At 62.6% G+C, this 23191-nt stretch overlaps 6 protein-coding genes across 12 annotated transcripts; 4 read left to right on the top strand and 2 right to left on the bottom strand.

Annotated features, from left to right (window-relative positions):
• Window positions 1-4: 4 nt before the first annotated feature.
• NDUFV1 (NADH:ubiquinone oxidoreductase core subunit V1) lies at window positions 5-2763 on the bottom strand. The gene is made up of 10 exons (XM_048949605.1): window positions 2630-2763; window positions 2476-2558; window positions 2220-2390; window positions 1441-1624; window positions 1177-1366; window positions 886-1098; window positions 645-811; window positions 491-572; window positions 273-418; window positions 5-187 (listed from the first exon to the last, which is right to left on the bottom strand). Exons 1-10 carry the CDS (start codon window positions 2687-2689, stop codon window positions 104-106), a joined length of 1380 nt encoding a protein of 459 aa, XP_048805562.1. The 5' UTR covers window positions 2690-2763; the 3' UTR covers window positions 5-103.
• LOC125695329 (calcium-binding protein 2-like) lies at window positions 2764-6170 on the top strand. 5 transcript variants are annotated; one of them, XM_048949616.1, is made up of 8 exons: window positions 2764-3308; window positions 3553-3709; window positions 3782-3937; window positions 4071-4101; window positions 5358-5492; window positions 5577-5686; window positions 5765-5912; window positions 6057-6170. In XM_048949616.1, exons 1-8 carry the CDS (start codon window positions 3109-3111, stop codon window positions 6080-6082), a joined length of 963 nt encoding a protein of 320 aa, XP_048805573.1. In that variant the 5' UTR covers window positions 2764-3108; the 3' UTR covers window positions 6083-6170. The 5 variants fall into 5 exon arrangements, with proteins under 5 accessions (XP_048805573.1, XP_048805574.1, XP_048805572.1 ...); XM_048949617.1 differs by lacking the exon at window positions 3553-3709 and having other exon boundaries at window positions 2766-3312; XM_048949615.1 differs by having other exon boundaries at window positions 2888-3308; window positions 3553-3937; window positions 5580-5686.
• Window positions 6171-6324: 154 nt separating this feature from the next.
• CDK2AP2 (cyclin dependent kinase 2 associated protein 2) lies at window positions 6325-7542 on the top strand. Its single transcript, XM_048949638.1, has 4 exons — window positions 6325-6654; window positions 6960-7036; window positions 7139-7271; window positions 7362-7542. The coding sequence occupies exons 1-4, from the start codon at window positions 6333-6335 to the stop codon at window positions 7427-7429; spliced, it is 600 nt and encodes a 199-aa protein (XP_048805595.1). The 5' UTR covers window positions 6325-6332; the 3' UTR covers window positions 7430-7542.
• A 234-nt stretch (window positions 7543-7776) lies between these two features.
• PITPNM1 (phosphatidylinositol transfer protein membrane associated 1) lies at window positions 7777-16317 on the top strand. Its single transcript, XM_048949551.1, has 23 exons — window positions 7777-8048; window positions 8947-9161; window positions 9232-9353; window positions 10188-10409; window positions 10495-10809; window positions 11012-11107; window positions 11227-11334; window positions 11442-11503; window positions 11588-11832; window positions 11983-12172; window positions 12264-12371; window positions 12450-12580; window positions 12802-12980; window positions 13252-13422; window positions 13494-13646; window positions 13767-13915; window positions 13989-14099; window positions 14260-14376; window positions 14562-14710; window positions 14821-14970; window positions 15193-15376; window positions 15450-15578; window positions 15656-16317. Exons 1-23 carry the CDS (start codon window positions 7971-7973, stop codon window positions 15905-15907), a joined length of 3636 nt encoding a protein of 1211 aa, XP_048805508.1. The 5' UTR covers window positions 7777-7970; the 3' UTR covers window positions 15908-16317.
• A 53-nt stretch (window positions 16318-16370) lies between these two features.
• On the bottom strand, window positions 16371-20993 carry LOC125695331 (aryl hydrocarbon receptor interacting protein). Of its 3 annotated transcripts, none has more exons than XM_048949621.1 (6): window positions 18656-20993; window positions 18380-18559; window positions 17873-18052; window positions 17616-17792; window positions 17400-17541; window positions 16371-17322 (listed from the first exon to the last, which is right to left on the bottom strand). In XM_048949621.1, exons 1-6 carry the CDS (start codon window positions 18743-18745, stop codon window positions 17117-17119), a joined length of 975 nt encoding a protein of 324 aa, XP_048805578.1. In that variant the 5' UTR covers window positions 18746-20993; the 3' UTR covers window positions 16371-17116. The 3 variants fall into 3 exon arrangements, with proteins under 3 accessions (XP_048805578.1, XP_048805576.1, XP_048805579.1); XM_048949619.1 differs by having other exon boundaries at window positions 16376-17322; window positions 17864-18052; XM_048949622.1 differs by having other exon boundaries at window positions 17250-17322; window positions 17408-17541; window positions 17864-18052.
• Window positions 18896-22889, top strand: LOC125694623 (collagen alpha-1(I) chain-like). Its single transcript, XM_048948157.1, has 3 exons — window positions 18896-18925; window positions 20955-22548; window positions 22831-22889. The coding sequence occupies exons 1-3, from the start codon at window positions 18896-18898 to the stop codon at window positions 22872-22874; spliced, it is 1668 nt and encodes a 555-aa protein (XP_048804114.1). The 3' UTR covers window positions 22875-22889.
• The last annotated feature ends 302 nt before the right edge of the window (window positions 22890-23191 follow it).

The following is a 23191-nucleotide window of genomic DNA, read 5'->3' as shown; positions in this document are numbered from 1 at the left end:
CCGCTTCAGTTACAGCAGTGTTTATTAAGGAGCTCCAAGAGTGGGCTAGAACCCACTGGGAGCAGCAAAGTGTGGTGCCACTGCTGCCACCACCCCGACCTCCTCATGCTGAGGCCGCTCGTGCTTTGGCCTCTCCAAAGCGCCGCATTCTGTCCTCCAGCTCCGGCCGAAAGTGGCGGATGAGGCCCTGGGTTGAGCAAACAAAGCAGAGTCAGTGAGGCTGAGAGCTAAGCCCCTGAGGTCCCGCTGCCATCCCAGAGCCCTGCACCCACCTGCACGGGCCACGCGGCACCATCACCCAGTGCACAGATAGTGTGCCCCTCAATCTGCTTGCTGATCTCCCACAATGCATCAATCTCAGCTGTCTGTGCGTCTCCCTGCACGAAGCGTGCCATCACCTTGTTCATCCAGTCAACACCTGTGGGGACAGGGACACGGTGACAGGCCCTGTGATGCAGTGACAGACCCTGTGGCACAGCCCCACGCTTACCTTCCCGGCACGGGGTGCATTGCCCACAGCTTTCGTGCTTGTAGAACTCGATGAGACGAGCGATCGCTTTGACGATGTCAGTCTGAGGAGGAAGGGGACAATCAGGGGACACTCATTCAGGGGAGGGGCAGCCTGGGGAGGGCTCACTCTGTACCGATTTATCCATGACAATGACTGCAGCTGTGCCAAGCCCACTCTGCGCCTGCACCAGGGAATCAAAGTCCATCAACACAGTCTCACACACCGACTTTGGGAGCAGTGGGGTGGAGGAGCCCCCCGGGATGACAGCCAGCAGGTTGTCCCAGCCACCACGGACACCCCCTGCCAAAAAAAGAGGGGACACACTGAGCCAGGCCCGACAGGACCATCCCGTTGGGTTTGAGCGTGGTGCTTACCAGCATGCTTCTCAATGAGTTCCTTCATCGGCACTGACATCTCCTCCTCCACTGTGCAGGGGTGGTTGACGTGGCCGGAGATGTTGAAAAGCTTTGTCCCGGAGTTGCGCTCACGCCCAAAGCCAGCAAACCAGGCACCGCCACGCCGGCAGATGGTGGGGGCCACAGCCACTGTCTCCACATTGGCCACCGTGGTGGGACAGCCAAAGACTCCTGTAGGGAATCAGAGCTATGAGTGGTACCGGAGGGAATTAATGGAGTGGAGATGGGCAGAAGGGCTCCAGCACGTACCCACGTCAGCAGGAAAGGGAGGCTTGAGGCGCGGCTTGCCCTGCTTGCCCTCAATGGACTCAATGAGCGCTGTCTCCTCACCACAGATGTACGCCCCAGCACCCCTCACCACGAAGACATCAAAGGCATAGTCAGAACCACAGGCATTCTTCCCCAGAAGCCCAGCCTCATATGCTTCCCTGATGGCCACCTGCGGAGGGGACAACAGGTAGATAGCAGCAGGGGATGTCCCCATGTGTGTTCCACCGCGTCTGTGGCACCCACCTGCAGATTGGAGGCCTCATTGTAGAACTCGCCGCGGATGTAGATGTAGGCGGCACGAGCGCCCATGGCACGGCCGGCCACCAGGCAGCCCTCCACCAGCTTGTGTGGGTCGTGCCGCATGATCTCACGGTCCTTGCAGGTGCCTGGTTCCCCCTCATCTGCGTTCACTACCAGGTACTTGGGTCTGACAGGATGCGGTGTCAGTGTCAGCACCCCGTCCCATCTCCCAGCTCCATATCTCCATGTTCCCGGTGTTCCCTCTGTTCCATCTCCCTACTCCCCCATCCCTGCCCCTGCCACGTTCCTGGTGACCCTAAGTAATCCCATCCCCTCTCAGCCCCCTCCAACTTCTCTCTCTTCTTAGCGCCCCTATTACTTTGCCACTAATTTGCCTGTACCCCCACCCTATCTATGCCTGTACACCCTGCACCCCAATGTCGCTTTGTTCCCAATCACCCCAGCCCCATCTCCTAGTCATATGATGTCCCCTGTAATTCCTACTCTTGTGTCCCCAGATCTCCCTGTCCCCACTCTCTGCTGTTCCATCTCCCAACCTTGTGTCCCCAGTGTCTCTTTGTCCCTAGACACGCCTTTCCCATCTCCCAAGCTGTGTCCCCTGCTCCCCATGTCCCTATTCCCAAGCAGTCCTGTCAGCCCTCAGCCCCTTCCCTCCCTGACCCTCCAGCGTCCCTGTCACTGCATCACCCCAGCCTCTCAGCCCCATCCTCTCTGCATCCTCCACATCCTTGCTCTGCCCACCCCTTCTCCTCAGCACCTACCTGCCATCAGGCGGCTTGTTCATGAAGCTCCACTTGAGGCCGGTGGGGAAGCCGGCCCCCCCGCGGCCCCTCAGCCCCGAGGCTTTGATCTCACCCAAGATCCAGTCGACGCCCTTCAGCAGGATCTCCTTCGTCTTGTACCAGTCGCCCCGCCGCAGCGCTCCCTGCAGCCTGCGGGCACGGAACGGCGGCTGTGAGCACCCGCAACCCCCGCAGCCCATGTTTCTCTCCCACGCTCCCGGTCCCCGCTGCCCACCTCCACTCGTGCCGCCCGTAGAGGTTGGTGAAGATGCGGTCCTCATCCTTGAGAGAGCCGAACTGCGTCTTTTTCGGCGCTGTCTGCGGGGAAGGGAGAAGCTCAGCGCGGCCCCGGGCTCGGAACCAGGCTGAGCGGTCGGTCCAGCGCTTACCGAGAAGCCGGCGGCGGCGGCGGGGAGACGACGCAGGGCCCTCAGCTGCCAGGCGGCCATGGCGCTCCGCCGCCACCTTCAGGCGCCCCCGGCTGCGTCGCTCGGATGTGGCGTCATCGGAGAGCGCCGCGGCGCGCTGTGATGACGTCACCGAAGCCGGCCGTGGGTCAGGGGGCGCGGAGGCGGTGGTGGGGTTTGCACCGCACTGTGGGGTCTGTGGATGCTGCGGCTTTCCCGCGGCCAACCCCGCGCTCCAAGGCCACGGCTCCGTGCTCGGGGACCCCTGCAGCCCTCTCCCTGGCTCTGGGACCCCGGTTCTCCCGTCCCTGGGCCCCGCAGCGCTCCCACTGCGGGCCCCCGCGGTCTCGTTGTCCAGTGTCAATGTCTCGGCTCGTGTATCCCGGCCGCCGGATCCGGTTTCCCCGCTGCAATCTCACCCCGGCACTGGGGGATCGGATTCGGAGCCTGGAGGGAGGGTAATGAGCCCTGAGCACCGGGCAGGAGTCGTCATGTTCCTGTTCATCCGCAGCCCCCAGCGCCGCGTCCCCGGCAGCCCACTGCCCTCCCCCTGCCGAGCCCCCCCGGGGGTGAAAAGGGGCCGCCGCAACCCCCGGGGGCACCGGAGTGCTGGGGGGGGGCGGCGGAGCACCGAGGAGCCCCAGCTGCCCCCCACTTCCAGGCAGGTAATGGGGCTGGGCAGCTAATTGGGGGGAATGGGGAGGACTTGAAGGGGTGACGGGTGGGGCAGTTACACCGTCCCCCCTCAAGGGGAACAGCTGGGCGGCTCCCCCACATCTGGAGCGGCATGGCCGAGCAGGGCATAATCCGGGGGATTATGTGTGTGTGTGCGGGCAGCGTGCAGCCCCCCCGCCTCGCCCTGCATATCCCGAGATATTCCATAAAAACCGTAAATCCCCACGCAGCCTCTGTTACTATAAAAAAACCCCGTCCTGGCGCGGCCGGGCCAGAGCGGCGGCCCCCCAGGACTGCGCCAGGTGGCCCCCCGGGGGGACCGGTTATGCCTGGGCACCCCTGGCCATGGGCAACTGCACCAAGACCCCTGAGAGAAGGCTCTCCAAGGTAAGGCTGAAGTGCAGGGGGGTGCTCGGGGGCTGTGCTGGGCTTATTACTGCCCTCCGGCTCTGCCTACAGGACGGGAAGCAGCGCTCCGGCCCCCCCGGTCCCCAGGATGGTGAGGAGCTGGCAGAGGCTGCGCAATCACCACCGCTGCAGAGCTACTCAGTGCTGCATGGGCTTGTGGGGCCGGCGTGCATCTTCCTCCGACAGAGCATTGCCATCACACAGCTGGTATGTGAGCATTATACCCCCCTGGGGTGCATCCCGGTCCTCTGGGATCACTGCTCCCACAGCTGCCCACTGGTGTGGATTTGGGGTGGCTGTGTGGAGGGAGCCGTCCTACAGCCTGCATTCTTTTTGCCAGGACCGGGAGCTGCGGCCGGAGGAGATCGAAGGTGAAGTGTAGGGATGTGTCCCTAGGCTGGGTCCTTGTGGGGCTAGGGGTGCTGCTCCGGTGTAGGGTCTCACCCATACCCGTTCCCCTTGGTCCCCATCCCAGTTCCCATCTTGCCACCCATCCTGTTTGATCCCTGTCTCTCCACATGTTCCTCTCAGTTTCTGTCCTGGTCTCCATCTTAGCACCTGTTCCCCTCACTTCCATCCCTGTTTCTGTCTTTCTACCTGTTAATCTTAGTCCCCATCACAGCACTTGTTAGTGTCAGTCCCCATCCTGGCCTCTATTTCACCACCCATTCACCTTCATTCCAATCCCAGTCCCCATCTCTCCATACATTCCCCTCAGTCCTCATCTCACCACTCATTCCTCTTGGTCTTCATCCCAATCCCTATCTCAGCACCTATTCTACTGGGTCCCCATCCCAGTCCCCATTGTGCCATCTATCCTGCTTGGTCCCTGTCTTGATACCCATTCCCCTTAATTCCTATCCCAGTCCACATCTTGCCACACGTTTCCCTTTGTTCCCATCTCACCACCTGTTCCTCTCAGTCCCCATCCCAGTCCCCATCTTGGCACCTCTTCTACTGCGTCCCCACCCTGGTCCCCATTGTGCCTTTTATTCTGCTGTATCCCCATCTTGCAACTTGTCCCACTCAATCTTCATCTCGCCACCCGTTCCCCTTGTTCCCCATCCTGGTCGCCATCTCAGCACCTCTTCTACTGGATCCCCATCTCAATCCCCATTGTGCCACCTATCGCACTCAGTCCCCATCTTGACACCCGTTTCCTTGGGTCCCCATCCCAGTCTCCATCTCAGCACCCATTCCCCTTAGTCTTCATTCTGGTCCCCATCTCTCTGCCCACTCCCATCAATCCCCATCCCGGCCTTCCCCCTCTCAGCACCCATTCCATTCAGTCCCCATCCTAGTTCCCATTATGCCACCCATCCCACTGAGTCCTCATCTTGACACTCATTTCCTTGAGTCCCCATCCCAGTCTCCATCTCAGCACCTGTTCCACTGGCTTCCTATTCCATCACCCATGTTCTCAGTGTGCCACCGTTCCTGCTCGGTCCCCATCTTCGCACCCGTTCTCTGCAGTTCCCATTCTGGTCCCTGTCTCAGCACCTGTCCCTCAGTCCTTGTCTGAGTGCCTGTTCCCTTCATCCCCACCTTGCCTCTTGTCCTGCCCCCACCTGTGGGGTGCCCCCAGGGCTGTCCCCGGGTGTCACCGTTCTCCCTGCTCTGTCCCCAGAGCTGAAGCAAGCCTTCAAGGAGTTTGACAAGGACCGTGATGGCTACATCAGCTACAAGGACCTGGGCGAGTGCATGCGCACCATGGGCTACATGCCCACCGAGATGGAGCTCATTGAGCTGTCCCAGCAGATCAGTAGGTGCCGGGGCAGGGGGAGGAATCCCACATCCGCATGGTGGCACCACCCCTGCTGACCTGCCTCCCCCCTTGGTCCCCTAGCAGGCGGCAAAGTGGATTTTGATGACTTTGTGGAGCTGATGGGCCCTAAGATGCTGGCGGAGACGGCGGACATGATCGGGATCAAGGAGCTGCGCGACGCCTTCCGTGAGGTGAGGGGGTGTGGACAGCAGGGCTGGGGGGACACAGTGCTGGGAGCACAGTGGTGATGCTGGGTCCCCCCGGGGCAGTTCGACACCAATGGGGACGGGCAGATTAGCATGGCGGAGCTGCGGGAGGCCATGCGGAAGCTGCTGGGGCAGCAGCTCAACTACCGTGAAGTGGATGAGATCCTCAAGGATGTGGATCTCAACGGGGACGGCCTGGTGGACTTTGAAGGTAATGGGGGTGAGGGTGAAGGGGGGGGAGACCCCTCCCGATCCCGGCTTTATTTGGGGGATGATGGCATCAACGATGGGGGGGGGGGGGGGTGAGCCCCCATTGCCAGCTTTATTTGGGGGTTAATGCTGTGGTTCTCTGCAGAGTTTGTGCGGATGATGTCGCGCTGAAGGGCCGGGAGCCGCCGCCGTGCCTTACCGGGAGGAAGAGGGGAGAAGGTCTCCCCGGGCCTGTGCTCCGGGGGGGGGAGCCCTGATCGTGGCCCCCTGGGGTCGTGGGTTCGCAGCTTTGCCGGTTCCTAATGAAGCTCTGTGCCGTCGGGTGCCGTGTGCCCGTCCATTGAGTGCCGGGGGAGGCCTCAGGCCCTCGCGGCGGGGGGCCGGGAGAGGCAAATGGGGGAGCAGGACGCCGCGCGTCTCCATGGTGACGAGAGCACGGCGCGCCGTGTTTGCGTATTGGCGGCGTGCGGGTCGTGACGTCATCGCCGCGCCCCGCCGAGAGCGCAGACCGGCTCCTTTCGGGCCGCCGACCAATCAGCGCCGCCGGACCGCGCCGCCCGGCCAATCAGTAGTTAGGAGGCGGGAGGGGGGCGCCCCGCTCGGCCGCTCGCTTCCGTCTTCCCCACACGGCGGCCGACGCTCGGGACGGATTGCCGCTCGGAGCGGTGCGGGGATGTCCTACAAACCCATCGCGCCCGCCCCCAGCGCCAGCCCCGCCCCGGGGCCCGCCGCCACGGCCGCCGGTGAGAGGAGCCCCCGGGGGGCGGCGAACCGGGGGTAGAGCGGGGGTGGGGAAAGAAGGGGACTTAAGGAGAGGCACGAGGCCCGAGGGGGGCGGCGGGACCTGAGCAGGGCGTGGAGGAGAGGGACGGGGACTGAGGAGGGGACGCGGGGAGTCAGGGGCTGAGGGAGGGAAAGGACGGCGCCTGTGGGCGGCCTGAGGAGAGCCGGGCTTGAGGGGGTGACAGGGCCTGAGGAGGAGAACGGGGCCCGGAGGAGGGCCGGACCCCGACTGAAGGAGGGCCGGACCCGGTGTCGCTCCCCGCAGCTCCCAGCGTCCCCTCGCCGTCCGCCTTCCGCCCACTCTTCAACGACTTCGGGCCGCCCTCTATGGGTTATGTGCAGGTGAGGCCGCGGGGCAGGGGCAGACGAGGGGAGGGCGGTGTGGGGCAAGGCTGAGCCCCCCCTTCTCCTCCGTCTTCCCTCCCCCCGTGCCTCCCCTGTCAGGCAATGAAGCCGCCCGGCGCGCCGGGCTCGCAGAGCACCTACAGCGACCTTCTGTCTGTCATCGAGGAGATGGGCAGGGAGATCCGGCCCACCTACGCCGGTAGCAAGAGCGCCATGGAGCGACTCAAGCGGGGTACAGAGCCGGGGGGTGGCCCTCTGTGTACCTCCCCTCCCCCCCAGCCCGGACCTCGGTGCCTTACTTCATGTCGTCCCCCCCCTTCAGGGATCATCCACGCGCGGGCGCTGGTGCGGGAGTGCTTGGCCGAGACAGAGCGCAATGCCCGCACGTGACAGCCGCCCCCCGCCCCCCCGAGCCCCGCCGGTGGCTCCCCCCGAGCGGGGCCACCCCCGGGGCTCCCCTCCCTCTCCTAGCCTTCCAGCTTTTATAAATAAAAGACGTGTTGCATCCCTCCCTTAAAGAAAATGCGCCTTCCAAAAAAAAGGAATAACGCAAATTTCCCCGAATATACCGCTCCGTTTTAATTTCCCGGTCCGCCGCCCCCCCGCCTCTGACGTCCCCTCTGATGTCACACCCCCCCCCTCGCTGTACCACCTCCTGACGTCAGCGGGCGCCCCCCACGCCGTGACGTCACAAGGCTCGGGGACGGCTCAGAGCGGCGCAGGTTCGGAAGGGGCTGAGCGCAGCCGAAGGGAACCGAAAGGAGCCGAAGGGTTACGGAAAGAGCCGAAGGGAGCCGAGCGCGCGGCCGAGCGGGCGGGGGGCGCGTTGCTATGGCAGCGGGGAGGGCCCGGCCGAAGCGGGCCGGGCCGGGGCCGGGTTAACGGCGGCGGGTCGCGGAGCCCCCTCGCCCCTTCCCCCAAACCCGGCGCCATGCTGATCAAGGAGTACCACATCCTGCTGCCCATGAGCCTGGAGGAGTACCAGGTAGCGCAGCTCTACATGATCCAGGTGCGGCTGGAGCCTGAGCCGCGGCCCGAGGCGGTCGCATAAGGCCTGGGGAGGGGGTCGTGTGGGGTTTGTGTGGGGCCGGGGACCGTGTGGAGCCTGGGGGGGGGGTGCAGGAGCGTGCGGCTGAGAGTGGAGGTCAGGGGGTTCGAGGCTGAGGGATATGGGGGATGGTGCGGAGCTTGGGGGTTGGCGATGATCTGGGGGACTCTTTGGGGTCTGGAGGTGTCCTATGGGGTCTGGGGGAGTGTGGGAGGATGGGGCTGAAAGTGAGGGTCAGAGCTGAGCTGGGGGCTGAGGGTTTTGGGGGTCTTGGGGAGGGGAGGGGGTTTATGGACTCCTGGGAACTACGGGAGCATGGGGCTGAGAGGGGGTCATAGGATTCAGAGCTGGAGGGACTGTTTGTGGGTAATATGGAGCTTGGGGTTTGTATGGGATCCTGGGAGCTGTGTGGAATCTGGGGGAGTAGGGGAGTCTAGGTCTCGGGGTGGTTGGGGCTGAGGGGTATGGGGGAGTGCAGGGGTGTGGGGCTGAGGGTGGGGGTCAGATGTTGTGGGGTTTGAGGTCTGAGGTTGTGGGGGTTAAGAGTATAGAGATATGAGGGCAGTGTGGAGCCTGTGGGGTGCAGGAATGTGGGGCTGTGTATTAGGCTGTGAAGAGAGTGTGGGGCTGGGGGCCTGGGGTATGGAGTTGTGAAAATGGAGTGTGGAGGCATGGGGCTGAGCCTGTTTCTCAGAGTGCTGACTGAAGTGGGGCTCTTGGGAAAAGCTATGGGGCTGAGGTGGGGGTGCAGGGATTTGGGGCTGAGGAAAGGGTGCGGGGGGGTGGGGTGGGGGGGACCTGGAGCCAGCGAGACAACAGGATTTGGGGTGCCGGGGCTCAGTCCATCCTCACCCTGCAGAAGAAAAGCCGGGAGGAATCAAGTGGTGAGGGCAGCGGGGTGGAGATCCTGGCCAACCGCCCCTACAGCGATGGCCCTGGTGGCAGCGGGCAGTATACCCACAAGATCTACCATGTGGGCTCCCACATCCCCAGCTGGTTTCGGGCCCTGCTGCCCAAAGCTGCGCTGCAGGTGGAGGAGGAGTCCTGGAATGCGTACCCCTACACCCGCACCAGGTGGGATTCCATGAGAATGTGGGCTGGGGGCTGCCCACTGGGCTCAGCCTAACCCCCGTGCTTCCTATAGGTACACCTGTCCGTTTGTGGAGAAGTTCTCTATCGAAATTGAGACGTACTACCGTCCAGATGCTGGCCAGCAGACCAATATCTTCAACCTGAGTGCTGCTGAGAAGAGGCAGAGGATCTTGGGTGTGTGCAGCAGGGGCATGAGGCAGGATCTGGGGCTTTCTCTGCTGACCTTGTGCTGTAGGGACAGGTTAAGTTATCCTTGTAGGGGAAACTGCCCATACCCTGAGCTCCCTGCTCAGTCCTGTGGATCAGCTGGAGACAGGGAGCTAGGGAATCATGTCCCCATTTTGTCTTCTGCTTCTCCTGCCCCCCCAGGGCTTTGCAGAGTGTTGTTCCCCGTTCCCAGCCGTCCTGGAGCAGACTGTTCCCCACAGGGACATGTTTGTCCCCCGTTGCTGCCTGTTCCCATTCCTGGCACTGTCGACACGGTTGTTTTGGGCGCTGGAGCGCAGCGCGTCATGCTCTACTCCTAAAATGGAGGCCTAAAATAGGCACTCGGAGGAAATGATTCATCTGACCTATTTCTCTCATTGGCTCTCGCAGCACTGGGGATGTCCGGCTGGGACGCTGGTGGCACAGCCAAGGCAGGGGACAAATTTTGTCCCTACCGCCATCACCAGCAGGCAGTGAGCAGAGTTCTGAGCTGCCTTGTTTGGCCTTGTCCTCGGCACACCCCCCCGTGCCCCTGGGGTCACCGCTGCCGTTCTCCAGCTGCCAAATCCCCACGCTAATGCGCCTATGTGTGTCAGCCCGGCTCTTAGCCTGGCCACCCCCACTCCTGCCTCCACCTCTCACTGCTGCTTCTTGAGGCAGCGGGTCTGGCCCCAGTGTGAGGACAGTCCCCAGAGGCTCAAGGGGACAGAGAGACGTCCCATCTTTGGGCACACGGTGTGCGGAAGTGATTCGCAGGGCGCTGCCAGTCTTATCCCTCACCCTTTTTTCCTTCTACCCCAGACACCATCGACATTGTGCGTGACCCCATATCCCCTGGAGAGTATAAACCCGAGGAGGACCCCAAACTCTACCGCTCAGCCAAGACTGGCCGGGGCCCACTGGGGGATAACTGGCTGGAGGCAGCCAGCAGCGGGCCGCTGATGTGTGCCTACAAGCTGTGCAAGGTGGAGTTCCGCTACTGGGGGATGCAGTCCAAGATTGAGCAGTTCATCCATGATGTTGGTGAGCGTGGGGCGATGGCGGTGAGCCCGAGCCCTGGGATGGTGGGTTTTTGGGGGTCATACCTTACTCACTCCCCCTGCTTCAGGCTTGCGTAAAGTGATGCTGCGTGCCCACCGCCAGGCCTGGTGCTGGCAGGATGAGTGGACTGACCTGACCATGGAGGACATCCGGCAGCTGGAGGAGGAGACGGCGCGGATGCTGGCACAGAAAATGGCCAAGTGTGGTGAGGCTGAGGAGCCCTCCACTGCGGGGCCCAGCCCTGAGGGGCGGCCAGAGCCAGGAGGTGCCAGTGGGCAAGAGGGCACTGAGGCTCAGGGGACTGCCGACATCTCCCCTGATGACAGCTTTGCCAAGCAGTGGTCCACATCTTCGCGTTCTTCCTACTCTTCTCAGCACGGAGGTGAGAACGGGAGGAATGAGGGACCCCTGGGTCCTGTGGCTGCTGCTGTTCTCTGGCAGAGGTGCATCAGGACCCTTCTTTCCTACCCCAGAGCGTGGCTTTGGATGTCGCAAAGCTCTGGGTGGCTCTGGGTGCATGAGCAGCACTGTTGGGCATGAGCAGGGGCTTGCTGCCTTCGGTGCTGACCCTGTGCTTCTGGCAGGTGGTGTGTCTCCTCAGAGCCTGTCTGAGTGGCGTATGCAGAACATTGCCCGTGACTCCGAGAACAGCTCTGAGGAGGAGTTCTTTGATGCCCACGGTATGGCAGAACAGCCCCACAGCACAGCAGTGTGCTAGATTTGCCCTGTTGGGTTTCAGTGGGGCACAGGGGTATGGACTGTGCTTGGCTCACCCATGGCCCCCTCCCTGCCATCACAGAGGATCTGTCGGACAGCGATGAGGTCTTTGCCAAGGAGATGACCAAGTGGAGCTCCAATGACTTCTTGGACACGCTGGAGCGGCCAGCAGAGCTGGATGAGAATCTGGGTAAGCAGGATGTGTTCAACCTACCCAAGCCCAGGGTGGGCATCCCAAGGTGGGGCTGACCCCTGCATGGACACCCCAGCTTGCTCACCGTTGATGTGTGCTTGCAGGGGAGGAACACAGCACCTCCAGGGCAGATGGCAAAGAACAGCCAGCAGCCAGCTTCTCTGAGGTGTGTGAGCTGCTCACCCCATCCCTTGTAGCCCCCGGCTGTGTCCCTGGCATGGGTGCAGACAGGAGTGCTCTCCTCCTGCAGGGCGGCTCGGCCGAGAGCACGGTGCAGGCGTGCCGGATCCACGTGCTCTTCCTCATACTCCACAGTGGCAACATCCTGGACCAGGGAGGGGGAGAGCTGGGCTCTAAGCAGGCGGATGTGCAGACGTTGGCTGCCACCTTCGATGCTGTCACCCGTGTCCACTTCCCTGAGGCACTGGGACATGTGGCATTGCGCCTGGTGCCCTGCCCGCCCATCTGTGCCGCTGCCTATGCATTGGTCTCCAAGTGAGGATGGAGAGAGAGGGCTGTCCCCACTCAAGCCACCCCAGGAGGGAGGTGGTGGGCTCAGAGAGGGGTTTCACAGAGAAGTGAGCATCGCGGGATGGGTTAGGGACATGGGGTAGCCCTGCTGACCCATCCTCATGTCTCTCCCAGGCTCAGCCCTTACAGCCATGACCGGGACAGCCTGTCCAGCAGTCAGGACCACATCCCACTGGCAGCCCTCCCGCTGCTGGCCACCTCCTCAGGGAGCTACCAGCATGCTGTGGGCAACGTCATCACCCGTGCCAACCAGGCCTATGCCGCCTTCCTGCACTCTGCTGAGGGCACCGGCTTCTGTGGCCAGGTGAGAGAGGCAGGGGGGCTTAGGAAAGGCTTTGCCCTGGATTCTGGCTGGGGCTTGGCTCCCACTGGGATGATTTTTCTGCTGTCTGCAGGTAGTGCTGCTCGGGGACTGTGTGGGAGGCATCCTGGGCTTCGATGTGCTGTGCCAAAGCCGGACAGGTGCTGGGGGCAGCCGGAGCAGCAGCCGCCGCGGCAGCCTGGTGGGTGCCTCTTTTTTAAAGCTACTGACCATCTTGGCAGCATCTGGCTGCTTGCTGATTCTTCTTGTCCACCCATAGAGCACAGAGCCCATTTCCCCTGAACTGTGCGGCACCCGGGATCCGCTGGCTGACGGGGCGGACACAGCAATGGGGTTGGGCCAAGCCAGCCCCGAGCCAGGGGACGGCCAACATCCAGGTTCCTCGTGCAGGTGAGAGCAAGGGGCCTGTGGGAGTGCCAGCACCCTCCATACAAACTTTGTGCTTTATGTGAACGATGAATTCCCCATCTGTGCCTGGAGGAAGCATTGCACAGGTGCAGCAGTGCCGTGCTGGGGCTCCCCTGCTCGCAGCAGCTCCTCTGGGCTATACGGGCTGTGGCGGGCACCCTGCAGCACTGTCATTCCTGTGCCCGCTGGCTCTGCTCTTGCAGCCCACAGCCTGGCGATGCCCCACTGGAGGCAGAGGCACCACGGAACAGTGCTGCAGCACAGGATGGGGCAGAGAGCACCAGCACCCGCCTTGACTTTAAGGTATCCGGCTTCTTCCTCTTCGGCTCCCCGCTGGGGCTGGTGCTCGCGCTGCGCAAGACCGTCATGCCTGCTCTGGATGGTGAGGAGCCCCACTGGCTGCGGTGCGAGCCCCCACACCTCCCTGTGGGGCTCAAGCCCTTGTCCTCCCCAAACAGCTCTGCTTGAGTTTTTCATGCTGTGGCTGTACCCATCTCAGTGTTGGCGCATGCCTTGAGCGTCCCCTCTGTGCCACTGGTCTCCTGGCTTTCTCTCCTCATCCTCTCCTCCCACTGGGTCCTGCTTTCGACTCCCTGTGTCCTCAGCCTTCCTGACTGCGCGTCGCCCTGCCCTGACCCCTTTCTTTGCCCCAGTGGCCCAGCTGCGTCCTGCCTGTGAGCAGATCTACAACCTCTTCCACGCCGCTGACCCCTGCGCCTCCCGCCTGGAGCCCCTCCTGGCCAAAGCCTTCCATGCTGTGCCGCCGCTCAATGTGCCCCGCTACCAGAAGTACCCCCTGGGCGACGGCACTTCCTCCCTGCTGGGTGAGTGGTCTTGGGGGCTGGCATCCCCACAGTGGGGGGCTATGGATGGCCTGACACGGTGCTGTCTGCAGCGGAGGCCCTGCAGATGCACTCTGCCCTCTTCCTGCCCGAGGTGGACCTGGCTGCTCCCCCCACTCCCACCGGCAGCTTTGGGGGGGGCTTCTGGAGGGGAAGCGAGCCAGGAGACCCCCCTACACCTGCCAGCACCAGCGAAGTCGTCAAGAGTGAGTGCCATCACCAGCATCCATAGGCACTAGAGGGGCTAGAGTGGCTCAAGCCCCTGAAATGGGGCCAGGCTGGGGGGGTAAGGCTCAGGGATGGACTAACTGGAGCTCTCTGCACAGTCCTGGAGCGCTGGTGGGGCCTGAAGCGCATCGACTACTCGCTGTACTGCCCTGATGCTCTGACTGCCTTCCCCACCATCACCCTGCCTCACCTCTTCCACGCCAGCTACTGGGAGTCCTCCGATGTGGTGGCCTTCATCCTGCGCCAGGTAGGGCACGTGTGGCAGGGTGGGCAGCGCACTCAGCCAGTGAGGGCTGAGCCGTGCGTTGTCCCCTGGCCAGGTGATGGAGAAGGAGGGCCCGCAGCCGGCCGAGAGTGAGGAGAGCTCCATCTACAGCCCCGCGTTCCCCCGGGAGAAGTGGCAGCGCAAGCGCACCCAAGTGAAGATCCGGGTATGGGTAACCCTAGGGCTACATGGGGCTCGAGCTGTCCCCAGGCGCTGTGGGGTGATGCAGCCAGGAGGGTTTGCTCCCATCCTGGTAGACTCCCATGTGCTACTTCTGGGGGCTGTTCTGGTTGCCGTGTGCTGCTGAGCTGTGTGTGTCCCTGCAGAACGTGACAGCCAACCACCGGGCCAGCGACGTCATCGTGTGTGAGGGCAAAGCGCAGGTCCTCAGCGGGCGCTTCATGTATGGCCCCCTGGATGTGGTGACATTGACGGGAGAGAAGGTACTGTGGGGACGTTCCCGGGGCCCTGGTGAACGGCAGGGACACCGAGGAGGGGACAGTCCTCATGTTAACTGTGCCTAAATGGAAGGGCTTAGGGACCAGGACTCCATAGGACCTTGTGGGATGGTGGGAGAGGATAGTGATGTTTTTCAGACTGGGACTATGGTATTTTTGCCTTTACTCAGGTGGACATCTACATCATGACGCAGCCGCTGTCAGGGAAGTGGCTGTACTACGGCACGGAGGTGACGAGCGGCAGCGGACGCCTAACCTTCACCATCCCTCAGGACAAGGCCCTGGCCATTGGCATCTACCCTGTGCGCATGGTGGTCAGGTGAGATGTTGGCCGTGTGCTTCTAGTGGGGTCACCTCAGCCACCTCCCCTCCCGTGGGCTGAGGGAGGTGACAGCGCCAAGTCTGAGCCTCGCTGCTGTTCCATCCCAGGGGTGACCACAGCTACGCGGAGGCGTACCTGACAGTGGTGGCCCGGGGCACTGAGTCAGTGGTGTTCAGCATCGATGGTTCCTTCACTGCCAGCGTCTCCATCATGGGCAGTGACCCCAAAGTGCGGGCGGGAGCTGTCGATGTTGTACGGTAAGTGCTCTTCTTACAAGGACAGCCAGCTTTGTGTGGCGACAACCCCATGGGAGCACCAGATCCATCTCAGGGTGTCCTGCTGTGACGTGACACAGTTTGGTCTGCAGACCAAAGTTTTGGAACCTGCTCAGTTAGCTTGGGAGGTGCACGGTGGCTTCCAACCCACTTTTCACGTGGACCCTGGTGACAGTATGTATCATGTGTGCCCTGGTGTACCAGGCACTGGCAGGACTCGGGTTACATGATCATCTACGTGACGGGGCGCCCTGACATGCAGAAGCACCGCGTGGTGGCCTGGCTCTCCCAGCACAACTTCCCCCACGGTGCTGTCTCCTTCTGCGATGGACTCACCCACGACCCCCTCCGCCAGAAAGCAGCCTTCCTGCAGAGCCTGCGCTCCGAGGTGGGGCTGGGATGCTGACCCCAGGGTGGTGGGGAGGCTCTGTCTCCACCCTCATGCTCCTCTCCTTGTGCAGGCAGAGATAGCCATCGTCGCTGGCTATGGCTCCACCAAGGACGTCTCCGTCTACAGCTCCCTCGGGCTGGCACCAGCACACATCTACATCGTGGGCCGTGCTGTCAAGAAGTTCCACAACCAGTGCCAGGTGGGGCAGCAGGGCTGGGGCTGCTGGAGGGATGCCTTGCCCTCACTGGGGTCTCACACTGTCCCTACATCTCTCAGTTCCTGTCTGAGGGCTACGTAGCCCACCTGGCCCAGCTGGAGGCTGCTGCCCTAGTGCACTCACCCAAAGGACCCCCTCGGCCTGTGCTGGGCAAAGGCACCTACGGCTGCCCGGCGCCCGTCGACTTCCTCCGCAAGCAGAGCCAGCTCCTGCGCTCATGGGGCTCCAGCCAGGCAGAGCGAGACGGGGGCCCCCTGCCTGCCCGTGGCAAGCCCCGCAGTGTCAGCCTCAAGCTGGAGGGCGAGGAGTGAACCCCTGCCATTTTGCCCACTCCCGGACACCGCCTTTGTTTTCCAACGTGGAGCTGGAGCTGAAAGTGAGGAAGGTGCTGCACTCTGAAACTGTGGGGCACAGCCACACTGCTCTGAGCCACCCCGGGGGGTGGACAGACCCCCTCTGGGCTGAGCCCCCCGGGTCCTGCCTGCTGCCCCCCAGCTCTGCCTCTACCCTTCTGCCCCAATACCTACTGGCAGTGCCCTGCAGGGTCTGCCACCCAGCCAGTTCTGGGGTTTGGGGTGCTGCCCCCAGGCTCCCATTCACCTTTCTCTGCCCCAGGTGTAAGTGGTGGTGGGCAGGCACTGAGCCTCCTCCCTGCACCCTTGTATTTATTTCCGTTCAGTGTTGTGGGGGCAAGGGAAAGGGTGAGATTAAAAAAAAAACAACAAGGTTCTTCTGTTCTGTTTGTTTCATTGTGAAATAAAGCGATGTAAAGCAGAGCTGCTGGGGCTGCCTGTCTGCTCTGTACTCCCACAGCCTCAGGGTGATGCTGGCCCAGGGCCCCACAGGTGTAATGGAGGGTGGTAGCACCCAACTGCTCTTATTTGCCCTTTGGTTTTACTTGGTTATCTCTAACAGCACTTTTTCTACGTGACCAGATGTCTTTCTATGATGAGTTTTACTTGTGTTTATCTCGGTATAGCATGATCATGGCTTTATATACGCAGTGGAAACCAGTAGTTCAGATAAAAAGTTTACAGCTCTGTTGTGGTGCAGTACAGAGGAAACGCAGCTGCAAGCTGGCAGCGGCAGCCTTGCGAAGTGGCAATGCAGGATGTGGCATGGAAGGGAAGGGATGGGGCACAGCCTTGGCACTGGAGCTCTTGCAGTCAGTCATTAATGGGCTCACCTAGACCCACGCAGCACAGCTCAGCCCAACAGAAAGGATAAAAACCAAACAGGGAATAAAAAGCAGCATGGAAGAGCGTTGGCCTGGGCTCATTTCCTCCACTGGGTTCCCCACCGTTGTGCCGCGGGGCGCAGTCTGGGGCTCAGTGAGGAGATCCATGCTTCTGTTGCCATCCAATGGCCCAGCACTCAACACTGCGCCTTCTGCGCCGCGCCGAAATCCCACGTGCCTTCCGCTGACTTCCAATAAACGTTGTATTAAACATTAATAAACATGGAAAACCATTCCACATGTGGAATATCTAACAGAACTGGCCCGGAGAGCATGGCGGGCTCTACTGGGAGAAGATGCCCTTGAAGCGGATCTTGTCCTCTGCATCCTTCTGGCGCAGGCGCACCTCCAGGCTGCGCAGCTCCTTGCTGACCACAGGGCGCAGTGAGGGGTCCAGTGCCAGCACCTTGGCGAAGTCAGCCTGCGCCTCGGCCACATTCCACACGGCCGCGTGAGCCTTGCCCCGCTTGAAGTAGGCTTTGACGTTGTCTGTGGGGAAGGAAACATCAGCTGGGGAGCACGCGGGCCTCCCTGGTGCACTGCATGCAGCCGGCACAGCTCCTTACCCTCGTACTTGTTGAGGATGGAGGAGCAGTGGTCCAGCACCTCATAGTACTCCTCACTCTGCAGCTTGCACTGGCAGTAGTTCAATAGCAGTGGGGTGATCTTCTGGTCCAGCTCAATCCAGTCCGGAGAGCCGGGCTGCTCCTGTAGAACAGGAGGGCAGAATGAGCCCCAGTGCTGACAAAAGGATGGCGAAACCCCAAGGGGGGGGAGCCCACCTTCATCTGCAGGTTCTTGAGGCAGGCGATGGCGTCGTAGTACTTGGTGGCTGCCTCCTGCACCTTGCCCTGCCGGTACAGCTCATTGCCCTCCTGGTGGATCAGGGGCACGGCCTGCAGCTTCTCCTCATCCGTCATGGCCCAGGGGTCCTGCTGGTAGGAGCCAGGCTCCTCCACCTGCACGCACACGGTCAAAGGCTGCGGTGGGGCACAGCCCATCGGCACCGTGACCCCAGGGCCCCGCTCACCTTGAGCACCTCGATGTCGAAGATGAGGGGCTGGGGGTTCTTTTGCAGCTCGTCCAGGTCGGGGTAGCCCAGCGAGTAGTGCTCGTGCAGCTGGGCGATGCTGCAGCAGTGCCGCTGCCCCTCCAGAGGGTCCTTCCCCGCCGCGATGTTGCGCAGGCTCTTGGCCACCAGGGGGTACAGCACCACGTGCTGAGGGCAAGGGGGGCTCAGGGGGCAGGCATGGGGCCAAGAGGAGGCCCACGTGGAGGTCACGGCCCCTCTGCATCAAGCCACGCCCCCGTGATAAAACCACGCCCACCCGTCGCAAACCACGCCCCCAACAGCGCGAAATCACACCGCTCAGCACCAAGCAACGCCCCCTTCAGCGAACCACGCCCCTTAATGAGCAAACCCCGCGGCAAGCCACGCCCACAAACAGCAAAGCCCCGCCCTCCACTGACCAGACCACGCCTCCGTCGACCAAACGGCGCCCGCGCTAAGCCCCGCCCCCCGACGCCCCGCCCCTTCCGGCCGCACCTTGGACTCGCAGCGGAAGCGGGCGCGCTCGCCGGGCCGCATGGTGCGCAGTATCGCCTCCCACACAGGCAGCTTGAACTTCTTTCCGGCGATCAGCTCCATGGGCTTGCCCCGCGCTCGGCTGTCATCCAGCACCGTCTCCTCGGGTTCGCACCGCAGCGTCCGGTAGTGGAAGGTGGCCTGAGTGTAGGCCGCGCGTCACCATGACGACCGGCTCCGCTCCGGCGCATGCGCGCCGCCTCCCCCCCCCCCCCCGCCCTGCGGCGCGGCGCTGACCTTGGTGCCGTCGCGGAAGTCGGGCAGCGGCCCGGTGCCCTCCCGCAGCACCTCCTTGTGCACGCCGTCCGCCCGCAGCTGCTCCGCCATCGTCCGTCGCCTCCGCCGTCCTTCGGCCGCTTCCGGAGAACGAAGGCTGCGCCACAGCGCCGGCTGGTGGCGGGAGGTGCGCGCGGCTCCTCCCCGCGGGGTGGTTCGGCCCTGGGCTGCGCCGTGCTTTTCCCGCTGAGAACGTTGCCCATGGTGGCGGACGGCCTCGCTCCGCACCAGGTCCGGTGCTCCAGATGGGGTCTCACGAGCGGGGCAGTCACCTCCCTGCCTGCTGCCACCCCTCTGTTGATACAGCCCACGATACCGTTGGCTGTAAGGGCTGCAAGCACACACTGCTGCTTCATGTCCAGCCTCTTGTCCTCCACAACCCACACGTCCTCCTCCACAGGGCTGCTCTCACTGAGTTCTTCTCCCAGTCTGCGTGCATATCTAGGATTGCCCTGACCTGAGTGCAGCACTCTGTGCTTCGCCTTGTTGAACTCTGTTAGGTTCACATGGCGCCACTTCTCAGTCCTGACCAGGTCCCTCCAGATGGCATCTCTTCTGTTGTATCACTTCCCGAGGGGTGCTGGACAGACAGAGTAAAATCAGGATGCTAAGTTTTAGGAAAGCCAACTTCCAGCTCTTCAGGGATTTAAACAACAGAACACCCTGCAAATCTGTCCTCATGAGCAAGAATACAGAACAGAGCTGGCAGACCTCCAGGGAAGCTCTCTGTCCCCAGGTGCAGCAAGTCAGGAAACATAGGCAAGAGACCAGTGTGGCTGGGGCTGCTCAGGCCAAGCAGAAGAGGCTCAGAATATCCATCAGCACTGAGGCCTGTTTGGAGCTGTGGGGCAGGAAGCGCAGAGAGGAAACGGCGGGGCAGCGCAGCAGATGGCCAGGTTTCACTTTTGGAAGTGGCCGCCTGTGCTCCGTGCCGTCATCTTGTCAGGACGGGATCTCTGATAAAGCAGAATTGATTCGCGATTGCAATGGTGGCGTCCCGCAAGCAGGAGCGCGCCTATGGACATGCTGTGACAGCCTTTAGACCCTGTTTGCTCCCCTTTGCCTCCCCCCTCCCCTGTTTCCCCACTGGCTGGGTACTCCAGGTGCACAACCTTATCAGAAGGTTGACATTTGCTATTTACTTGTGAAGTTATTTGTTACCTGGTGTCAGTCAGCAGCCATCCTGTTGTTTCCAAGATGTCTCGGTGCTCTCCTTGTCCTGTTGATGTGGCGACTTTCTTTAAAGTCTTCGTTGAACAAAGAGCACTGGGGGATGATGCCAGGCCTTCCCATGTCTCTTCAGGCGCTTCCTCGGGCAGGCCATCGCTTGTTGTCTGGTTTGCTCTTGTGCAGGATATTCTTGCGGTGTGTCTGACAAAATATACATCTGTACACCTCTATACAGAGTGTGCGTTCCTGGGAAGGTTCGTCTGGAGGATCAGTGATGTAAACTTCTCCAGCTCTGGAGCCCTCCTTTGGACACTCTCTCCTAGCATCTCATGGAGTGGCAGCCCAAGCTGCACCCAGCGCTGGAGGCGAGGCCGCACAGCGCAGAGCAGAGCGGGACAGCCGCTTCCCTGGCCTGGCAGTGCTGGGCCTGACGCAGCCCAGGGTACGGTTGAGCCTTCTGACTGCCAGGCGCACTGCCGGCTCAGATTCCATTGGCCATCAAACCAGACCCCTTTTGGCCAGGCTGCGCTCCAGAACTTCCCCCCTGATGTCTGCACACAGAGCCAGGGCACCCCATCCCAGGTGCAGAACCCAGCGCTCGCCCTTCTTCCTGCAGATGGGAACACCCTCATTTTGTCCAGATCTCAAGGCAAGGCCTCTTTATCCTCAAGGAGGTCCAAACTCCTCCCAGCTTAGCATCATCCACAAACTGATTGATACAACTAACAGATCTTTATTGGAATCAAGAGTAAAAACAAGATAGAGAAATGGCCTTAAAATGGTGCCCTGCAGAATCCCAGTGGTGACACACAGGGCAACTGTCAGGACAAAGTCACCCAGTCCTCCAGTGCAGCCATGTTTTAGTTGTCAAGGGACATTCTAAGGCATGCATAGCCAAGGCTTTATGATGCCATGAGCCACCTCCCTGACAAAAGCTCTAAATATGGGAAACCTGGCAACAGAACTCCAGCTATGATGCAAGGCAGCCAGCCAATAAAGGCAGGCAGGGGCCACGATTCCAGCGGACGCAATCAGGGACCACGACTCCAGCCAGCCATCCAAGGTAGGTAGGAGGGGGCCTTGACTCCAGCCAACGCAAGCAGGGACCACAACTTCAGCCAGGCAGCCAAGGCAAGCACGCACGGACCACGACTCCAGCCGACCCAAGCAGGGACCCCGACGCCAGCCAGGCAGCCAGCCAAGGCAGGCAGGAGCCTGGACTCCAGCGAGCCAGATAGCCAAGGCAGGCAGGCAGGCACCACGAGACCAGCCGACACAAGCAGGGACCACGAGACCAGCCAGCCAAGGCAGGCAGGCAGGGGCCGGGACTCCAGCCAGCCAGCCAGCCAAGGCAGGCAGGGTCTGGGACTCCAGCCAGGCAGCCAAGGCAGGCAGGCAGGGACCACGAGTCCAGCCGACACAAGCACGGACCACGACTCCAGCTGATGCAAGAGGGACCACGACTCCAGCCGACCCAAGCAGAGGCCACGACTCCAGCCAGCCAGCCAGACGAGGCAGGCAGGCAGGGGCCGGGACTCCAGCCAGCCAGCCAAGGCAGGCAGGCAGGGGCCACGACTCCAGCCAGCCAGCCAAGGCAGGCAGGCAGGGGCCACGACTCCAGCCAGCCAGCCAAAGGCAGGCAGGCAGGGGCCTGGACTCCAGCCAGCCAGCCAATGCAGGCAGGCAGGGGCCACGACTCCAGCCAGTCAGCCAAGGCAGGCAGGCAGGGGTCACGACTCCAGCCAGTCAGCCAAGGCAGGCAGGCAGGGGCCGGGACTCCAGCCAGCCAGCCAAGGCAGGCAGGCAGGGGCCACGACTCCAGCCAGCCAGCCAAGGCAGGCAGGTAGGGGCCTGGACTCCAGCCAGCCAGCCAAGGCAGGCAGGCAGGGGCCACGACTCCAGCCAGCCAGCCAGTGCAGGCAGGCAGGGGCCACGACTCCAGCCAGCCAGCCAAGGCAGGCAGGCAGGGGCCGGGACTGCAGCCAGCCAGCCAAGGCAGGCAGGCAGGGGCCACGACTCCAGCCAGCCAGCCAAGGCAGGCAGGCAGGGGCCACGACTCCAGCCAGCCAGCCAAAGGCAGGCAGGCAGGGGCCTGGACTCCAGCCAGCCAGCCAATGCAGGCAGGCAGGGGCCACGACTCCAGCCAGTCAGCCAAGGCAGGCAGGCAGGGGCCACGACTCCAGCCAGTCAGCCAAGGCAGGCAGGCAGGGGCCGGGACTCCAGCCAGCCAGCCAAGGCAGGCAGGCAGGGGCCACGACTCCAGCCAGCCAGCCAAGGCAGGCAGGTAGGGGCCTGGACTCCAGCCAGCCAGCCAAGGCAGGCAGGCAGGGGCCACGACTCCAGCCAGCCAGCCAAGGCAGGCAGGCAGGGGCCGGGACTCCAGCCAGCCAGCCAAGGCAGGCAGGCAGGGGCCACGACTCCAGCCAGCCAGCCAAGGCAGGCAGGCAGGGGCCTGGACTCCAGCCAGCCAGCCAAGGCAGGCAGGCAGGGGCCACGACTCCAGCCAGCCAGCCAGTGCAGGCAGGCAGGGGCCACGACTCCAGCCAGCCAGCCAAGGCAGGCAGGCAGGGGCCGGGACTCCAGCCAGCCAGCCAAGGCAGGCAGGCAGGGGCCACGACTCCAGCCAGCCAGCCAAGGCAGGCAGGCAGGGGCCACGACTCCAGCCAGCCAGCCAAGGCAGGCAGGTAGGGGCCTGGACTCCAGCCAGCCAGCCAAGGCAGGCAGGCAGGGGCCACGACTCCAGCCAGCCAGCCAAGGCAGGCAGGCAGGGGCCGGGACTCCAGCCAGCCAGCCAAGGCAGGCAGGCAGGGGCCTGGACTCCAGCCAGTCAGCCAAGGCAGGCAGGCAGGGGCCGGGACTCCAGCCAGCCAGCCAAAGGCAGGCAGGCAGGGGCCGTGACTCCAGCCAGTCAGCCAAGGCAGGCAGGCAGGGGTCCACGACTCCAGCCAGCCAGCCAAGGCAGGCAGGCAGGGGCCACGACTCCAGCCAGCCAGCCAAGGCAGGCAGGTAGGGGCCTGGACTCCAGCCAGTCAGCCAAGGCAGGCAGGCAGGGGCCACGACTCCAGCCAGCCAGCAAGGCAGGCAGGCAGGGGCCACGACTCCAGCCAGCCAGCCAGCCAAGGCAGGCAGGGGCCACGACTCCAGCCAGTCAGCCAAGGCAGGCAGGTAGGGGCCGGGACTCCAGCCAGCCAGCCAAGGCAGGCAGGCAAGGGCCACGACTCCAGCCAGCCAGCCAAGGCAGGCAGGCAGGGATCAGGAAGGGGCTGTGACGGCAGCCAGGATGGAAAATAATAAAATAAAGTAATAAAAAATGAATTGGTCTTGTCT

Source organism: Lagopus muta, chromosome 6 (genome assembly GCF_023343835.1).
Source record: "Lagopus muta isolate bLagMut1 chromosome 6, bLagMut1 primary, whole genome shotgun sequence".
NCBI classification, from domain to species: Eukaryota; Metazoa; Chordata; class Aves; order Galliformes; family Phasianidae; genus Lagopus; species Lagopus muta.
Note: the sequence above shows the minus strand (reverse complement) of the source record. Positions and strands in the feature narration are given on the sequence as shown.